This window comes from Carlito syrichta, unplaced genomic scaffold (genome assembly GCF_000164805.1).
Source record: "Carlito syrichta isolate Samal-C Ts95f unplaced genomic scaffold, Tarsius_syrichta-2.0.1 Scaffold62083, whole genome shotgun sequence".
Taxonomy (NCBI): Eukaryota; Metazoa; Chordata; class Mammalia; order Primates; family Tarsiidae; genus Carlito; species Carlito syrichta.
In genome coordinates, this window is record NW_007006179.1 from 26,118 (window position 1) to 34,304 (window position 8,187).

The 8,187-nt window shown below is 37.8% G+C and overlaps 1 protein-coding gene across 1 annotated transcript; it reads left to right on the forward strand.

The window, feature by feature from the left end:
• The first annotated feature begins 7,415 nt into the window (after window positions 1-7,415).
• Window positions 7,416-7,844, forward strand: LOC103252124 (keratin-associated protein 9-9-like). Its single transcript, XM_008050736.1, has one exon. It carries the CDS (start codon window positions 7,416-7,418, stop codon window positions 7,842-7,844), a length of 429 nt encoding a protein of 142 aa, XP_008048927.1.
• Window positions 7,845-8,187: the final 343 nt, after the last annotated feature.

The following is an 8,187-nucleotide window of genomic DNA, read 5'->3' on the forward strand; positions in this document are numbered from 1 at the left end:
AAATTATGGAACTCAAGGTGGCAATGCAGAGGGCATATCAGTCTTTTATTTTAAAAATAAGTTTTATTGTGTATATTTAAGGAATACAACATGCTGTTATAAGATGCATATATGTAGTAAAATGGTTACTACTGTGAAACAAATGACCACAGCCATCATCTCACATAGTTACCCATTTGCCCCCTGTGGCAAGAACAGTTATAAGTTACTCGTTTAGCCTAAGAAATCAAAGCAGCTTTTTTCTTTTCAGCACGTTTGAGTTCCTTGTAGATCCTTGATGTTAGGTCTTTGTCAGACATGGAGTTGGCAAATACTTTTTCCCAGTCTGTGGGTTGTCTCCCTGCTCTCTTGATGGTTTTTTTGGCTTTGCAGAAGCTTGTCAGTTTAATGAGGTCCCACTTGTCTATCTTATCTCTTATGGCCTGTGCATTTCGGGTTTTGCTCAGGAATTGGATGCCAGTTCCAACTTCCATAAGGGTGTGTCCTGCATTTTCTAAAGTTCTTATGGTTTGAAGTTTTACATTTAGGTCTCTGATCCATTTAGAGTTTTTTTTGTGTGTATGGGGGTAGATAGGGGTCCTGTTTGAATCTTCTGCATGTGGTCAACGAGATTTCCCAGCACCATTTACTGAATAGGTTCTCCTCTCCCCAGTGGTGGGTGGTGGAGGCTTTGCCAAAGATGAGTTGGTTGAGAAATTGAGGTTTTGCTTCTGGAATCTCAATTCTATTCCATTGGTCTGTATGCCTGTTATTGTACCCATACCAGGCTGTTTTGATTATTTTAGCTTTATAGTAAAGTTTAAAGTCTGGTAGTGTGATACTTCCTGCTTTGTTTTTTGTTTTTGTTTTTGTTGCTGAGGATTGTTCTGGCTATTCTTGGTCATTTGTGTTTCCATATGAATTCCTGTATTGTTTTTTCTAGATCTGAGAAGAATGTTGCTGGTACAAAATGGCAAAAGATATGAACAGACACTTCTCAAAAGAAAACATACGAGTGGCCAACAGATACATGAAAAAATGTTCAACCTCACTAGTCATCAAGGAGATGCTAATTAAAACCACACTGAGATACCACCTAACTCCAGTCAGGATGGCCATCATCAATAACTCAAAAAACAGCAGATACAGAGAGGATATGGCAAAAAGGGAATACTTCTACACTGTTGTTGGAAGTGTAAACTAGTACAGCCTCTGTGGAAATCAGTGTGGTGATTCCTAAAAGGTCTAAAAATTAACCTTCCATATGACCCTACAATCCTCCTACTGGGAATATGCCCTGAGGAACTCAAATCACTCTATCAGAAAGATACCTGCACATGTATGTTTATGGCAGCAATGTTCACAATAGCAAGACCATGGAAACAGCCATGCTGTTCATCAAAAGAGGACTGGATTTTAAAAATGTGGTACATACACACAATGGAATATTACACAGCCATAAAAAAGAACAAAATCATGAATTTCACAGCAACCTGAATGGAATTAGAGTTTATAATACTGAGTGATCTCTCACAGAAACACAGATCTGAGTATCACGTGTTCTCACTCATAAGTGGACCTTGAACATCTATTGTAATACTATAAGAAAAGGATTTACAGTGGCAGGAAACTATGCGGGGGTAGGGAGGGGAAGGGAGGTGGGATTAATGGTAGTCAATATCTGTCTGGGGAAAGGGAGACACACCTCATCAACAAGGATAGCTGCACAGTGAATATTTGTATACCTAATCCTTATCTGTACTCCACAATTTCAAAATAAAAAAATATATTAAAAAAAAAAAAGAAATCCTAGCAACTTCCTGAGCTTTGGCAGGTAAAGACCAATCACCTGAGGGAAATAGGATTCCGAGTTTCTGGGGTAGGTGTGCAAGAAGGTGGAGACGAAGAAACAGAGGAAGGAGTATGCACCCTAGGAGCCATGGCAGGTATGAGAGTGTTGCTGAAAAAAGAAACATCAGACTTCTGAGAAAGAAAATGAACAACCATAGGGAGCTCAACTCAACAAAGGATGGTACTGCTATGGGAAAGGAAAAGCAATACATAAATGACCAGGGTCCTCTTCTTGAGCATACATTGTGTTCCTCAGTACACTTGACAGGGCAGAGGAGTAGTAAACATGTGGCCTTCTCATGCATACTCTAGAAGTTCTCTGTAGACACTTCCAACAGTTGAGCTGTAACAAGAACTAGGATTTTCATAGGCAGTCCTGCAGAGACAGACAAATCATACCCCCAGAAGATTGTTTTGTTCTGTTTCTGTTTAAGGAAGAAGCAGCATGGGAGTTCAAATGATTGAACACTATTAATCTGATGTACACATTTCTTAATAGATTTTGCTAGTAGAAAATGGAAGAGGCTGGGCTCGGTGCAGATTGTGAGGGGATAATGAAAAACAAATGGGACAATATACTTAGTTCTACTAAAATGAATACATATAAAAATATTCCCAGACACATGAAGAATATTTTGAAATGATAGAAATTAGAATATTGAGGATTCTAAGATTATTTATGAAGGTCTACATTCACCAAGAAAAGTCTGACTATTCAAGACTGCAACAGGCATGTCTATGGGCAGCAACCATTGCACATGTTAATTCCAGTTTTACCAAGAACACGTGGATAGAGGGTGGTTGGGATAATTTTTTTATAGGCAAATCAGCACCAAAGCAGGGGGTTAAAGGCAGAGGCAGAATGCTGGGATTTAGAAAGTATCCGTCTATTTCTGTCCTAACCTTGTGTACCTGCAGGGTGTAACCTCAGGTGGAACATTCCAACCTGCACACGATTTATTTACATCAAATGAAAGAATTCTATGCCATGTGATGACACCTCAGGCACCTTCATTTTTAACTGAAGTATAACGTACCTTTAGTGAAGTCCATAGGTTATTAATGTATAGCTTGACTGATTATGACACAGGGAATGGTGTGCCTGTTACTCATGACAGGAAATAGAACTCAGTGTTACCTCTAGCAGCTTCCTGCATGCTTTTTCCTAGTCATTGTCTTTTCTCCCTAAGGTTACTAATGTATGATTTATAATATCATAGTTTTGCCAGTTTTTTAACTTTATACAACATTGTTATATAGCAATTTTTGTTTGACTATTTTTGCTTAAAATGCTGTTTTTGAGATTTATTGACTTCAATGCACACAGTAGTTCTTTGTTCATTTCCACTGATCTTTGACATGGATCTTTGTATGAAGGGACCATAATGCATTCATGCATACTATTGTTGATAGATATTTTTCTCTCATTAGGGGTTTTGTGGAGAATGCTCCTGTGAATATTTTTGTCCACTTCTTGGTCTAATATGCATGCATTTATGTGGAATATATTCTTGGAGTGAAATTTCTGAGTTATAAATTGTGCATGTGGACCACATCAATATCTTCTCATAGTTCTGCTCAGGCTATTAAAGCATTTTACAAATTGATTGCAAGTTCTTCCTAACCTAATAGTCTCCTAAAATAACTCTATGAAAGTTGAAATCTAAAAAATTCCTTAGGCATGCACCACGGAAACCTGGATACATTTGAAATTTAGGTTTTTCATTTGAGGAACATCTTGTCTCCTTCTGACAACTTAATTTCATGGATACAGTGAAAGGGATTAGATGACCAACTCACTTTCCACACCTCATTTTTCTTTCATTTTATAAAGTTGTGATGTTATTTAACTTTTCTTCCCTTCTTGAAAAGATTTTTAAAATTCATTAAAAAGAACCAAGTAAAATATTTGGTATAAATAATAGAGATGATATGTCATAGAAAGGACAAAGCTGAGGAAAGCATTCCTAACTTGGGGTACTAAACTTAAGGATTTTATCATGCAAATTAATACATCTGAGAAAATAAATGATAATGAAAACACTACATGTCAAAACTTGTAGGATATCATAAAAATGATGTTTGGAGGAAAACTTATATCCCTTACATATTTATAATAGAAAAAAGTAAAACTGTAAAATTAGTGAATGCAATATTTATATTAAGAAGTTAAAAAAGAAAAATGAATTAACAAAAAATTTAGAAGAAAGGAGATACATGAAAAAAATTAATGAAATAGAAAACAAATATAAAATGAAGATCGGTTGGTGCCTTGGAAAATCTTTTTTTAAGAAATGTATAAACTTCTGATTAATACTGATCAGGAAAAAAATGAAAGGCAAATTTAAATAATGTGAATTTAAAAAGGCATATATCTATGGATTCACAGAGAATGTTCAATACATTTAGTTAGAAAATGATGAAATTGAATCCCTACTACACATCATATACAAAAGTCTAGTTCAGATTACTTGATTACTTCAAACTGACTCAAAAACTTTAAAACTCATAGAAGAAAATATAGACCTTGAAGTAGAAAAATACTTCATATCCAAGGGAAAAAATGATCTCTTACAGAAAAACTTGCCAAATTTGATTATGTTAACATATAAAAACTTATGTTCAACAAAAGACATGTTAATAAAAGTAAAAATAAATAAATTACACATGAAACCCAATTAAAGTTAGCAAAAAACCCCACAAACAACCAACTAGAAATTTTTATAATGTGATATAGAGATATATGGCAAATAATGGAAGAAAGGTGCAATCTGATTACTATTCAGGAAAATTCAAATCAAGATCACAATGAGGTATATCACACCCATTATTCTGGATAAAATTATCTTGTTCTGCATTGGGGATGCAATTGACAAAATCACAAAGTTAGTAAGTGATAGAATTAAGACACTAATCCATGTTACCTTCTCAAGTCTGTGTTCTTGAAAGGGATGTCACTGATTCTGAAATGTCACTCAGGTTTTTTCTTATTTTTCATTATCCACCATGTTAAAGAAGGTTTGGCATGTAAGGGTGACTCAATAAATGTCTATATAATAAATTAATAAGTAAGAGCCCTTTCATAAGTTGTATAAAAACATTCCAGCCTTGTACTACCCCCAGGAGGCTCTTTAGTGTGAACCAAGGCTTGTGAAATGGGTTAGGGTGCAGAGCTGAGCTAGAGATACTTAAAAGAAAAGGCGTGACTTTATCAAGATGCTTTCCTTCCAGTCCTCTGCTTCTCTTCCTCTTTACCTGCCTTATCTCCTTTCTGCTCAAATAAAGCAGTAGTTAAATAGCAGAGTATAGAATACTAGGATGTTCACTATAATGATATAATTGATGTGCATACAATCTTGATAACTTTAAAAAATCTTTATCAATTAACTGGAAAGCTACCAAGACCACAAGAAATTATAAAGGAAGATCTAAGAAAGAAAGGATATTAAAGAAGGCGATGTTGGGTTTTGGTGCCTCTTTTCTCCACGTGGGTTTAGTTGACCCAGAAGAGAGAAATGAAAGAAAGCTACTTATGTAAGATTACCTCATGTACAGCAAAGTTGTAATTTACAGCAGGTCAGTGGGGAAAGGCTGGTCTTTTCAATGAACAGTGCCAGGACAACTGGATTTTTACCACAAGGGGAAAAGATAAAATTTGACCTCTATCTCATACCAAACACAAACCAATGCCAGAGGTACTGTACACACAGATATAAACAGTAAGGCAATAAAATTTCCAGAATGTAATAGAAGATAATATGTACATAGCCTTAGGATAGTCATCAATTTATTTTAAAAAACACAGAACACACTATAAAACCATGGGAAAGATAAATTGGTTGCAGTGCATCAAAAGAACTTTGTTTATAAAAAGAACACATTCATTGAGAGAAGAAAAAAGCAAGCCAACACATAGGAAAGGACAGTGGTAGTGCATATGACCAACAAAAGCTAGTATCCAGAATATTTAAGGGTCTGCAGCAAGAAATAAGAAAAAAAAATCAGCTGCAGAAAAAAATTAAGACACAATCAGCAACCCACAAAAGAAAAATTTAAATGTTCAGTGAGCATATGGAAAGTTACACAAATTCATTAGTCTTCAGAGAAATTCACACTAAAACCCTAATAAGATATTACTAAACAAATACACAACTGGAATGGCTAAAATTCAAGAGTAAAAATATCAGGGGTTGATGAGATGTAAGGCAATGAGAACAATGAAATGTATGAGCTATCACAATATTTTTGGAAAACTGTTTGGAACTATCTACAGATGTGGCCCACATGCACAATTTATAACCCAGAAATTTCACTCCAAGAATATATTCCACATAAATGCATGCATATTAGACCAAGATGTGGACAAAAATATTCACAGGAGCATTCTCCACAAAACCCCTAATGAGAGAAAAATATCTATCAACAATAGTATGCATGAATGCATTATGGTCCCTTCATACAAAGATCCATGCCAAAGATCAGTGGAAATGAACAAAGAACTACTGTGTGCAATGAAGTCAATAAATCTCAAAAACAGCATTTCAAGCAAAAATAGTCAAACAAAAATTACTATATAACAATGTTGTATAAAGTTAAAAAACTGGCAAAACTATGATATTATAAATCATACATTAGTAACCTTAGGGAGAAAAGGCAATGACTAGAAAAAAGCATGCAGGAAGCTGCTAGAGGTAACACTGAGTTCTATTTCCTGTCATGAGTAACAGGCACACCATTCCCTGTGTCATAATCAGTCAAGCTATACATTAATAACCTATGGACTTCACTAAAGGTATGTTACACTTCAGTTAAAAATGAAGGTGCCTGAGGTATCATCACATGGCATAGAATTCTTTCATTTGATGTAAATAAATCGTGTGCAGGTTGGAATGTTCCACCTGAGGTTACACCTTGCAGGTACACAAGGTTAGGACAGAAACAGACGGATACTTTCTGAATCCCAGCATTCTGCCTCTGCCTTTAACCCCCTGCTTTGGTGCTGATTTGCCTATAAAAAAATTATCCCAACCACCCTCTATCCACGTGTTCTTGGTAAAACTGGAATTAACATGTGCAATGGTTGCTGCCCATAGACATGCCTGTTGCAGTCTTGAATAGTCAGGCTTTTCTTGGTGAACAGACTTGAACCTAGACATGGACTTAACTTGTCACGGTGAACATATCAGCATCATGCCCCTGCCCAGGGACAATTCCCAATTCACATACAAAGGACCAAGTCGAGGGAGGACAGCTGTTCTGACCCTTCCAGGCCACAGGAACCATCACATGACCAGATGATGATCAGAGCAGGAACAATGCTGATGATGATTTTTAGAAATAGCCACGATGAATTACCCACAATTAACTGCTCGCAGCATAATTTTCAAAAGATTTATAATAATTAGGGAACAGCTTCTTCAGACCACTTCCCTATAGACAAAACAAACAACAACAAGATAAAGACCTGTTTATTGGTCCCTCAGTGGGGGTGGGGGGTCCAGTGTATAAAAACCCCAGAAGTGAAGGGGTTCTCAGAATCTGGGAAACTTACCTCTGCACAGGAGCCCACCCTCTACCCTGAAACCATGACACACTGCTGCTCCCCTTGCTGCCAGCCCACCTGCTGCAGGACCACCTGCTGCAGGACCACCTGCTGGAAGCCCACCTGTGTCACCACCTGCTGCAGCACACCCTGCTGCCAGCCCACCTGCTGCATGTCCAGCTGCTGCCAGCCCTGCTGTCGCCCAACTTGCTGTCCAACCACCTGCTGCAGGACCGCCTGCTGCCAGCCCACCTGCTGTGAGTCCAGCTGTTGTGGTCAAACCTGCAGCGGGTCTAACTGCTGCCAGCCCAGCTGCTGTGCCCCCGTGTACTGCAGGAGAACCTGCTACCACCCCACGTGTGTCTGCCTGCCTGGCTGCCTAGGCCAGAACTGCGGATCCAGCTGCTGCTGCCAGCCCTGCTGCCGCCCAGCCTGCTGTGTATCCAGCTGCTGTCAGCCTTCCTGCTGCTGATCTTCTTGCTAACAACCACCACCCATCACATTTCAACACTGCATCAACGATCTCAGGTCCTGCAATAAAATCACTCTCTAGACTTGGCCATCATCAAACCCCCGATAGGTTGGCTTCTGATAAATGGTCTCAGGGGTCTGCTTGATGGGGTACAACCTATTTCATCCACTTTTCTTCTTTGTCTGTTGAACAGGAGCTCTAGTTCCTGGCCTACTGTATCTGTTCTTGACCTTGAGTTATGAAAAGTAATCTTTCTCTCTAAGCAATCCTCAAAACAGTCAGACAAAAACTATGGCCTTTTTCCTACCTCTTCTCAATGACACATAATATTATTTCCTCAAAG

Bases quoted from the DNA above. Each gene is read 5' to 3' on its own strand.
- LOC103252124 (XM_008050736.1), top strand. From the start codon at position 7,416: ATGACACACTGCTGCTCCCCTTGCTGCCAGCCCACCTGCTGCAGGACC.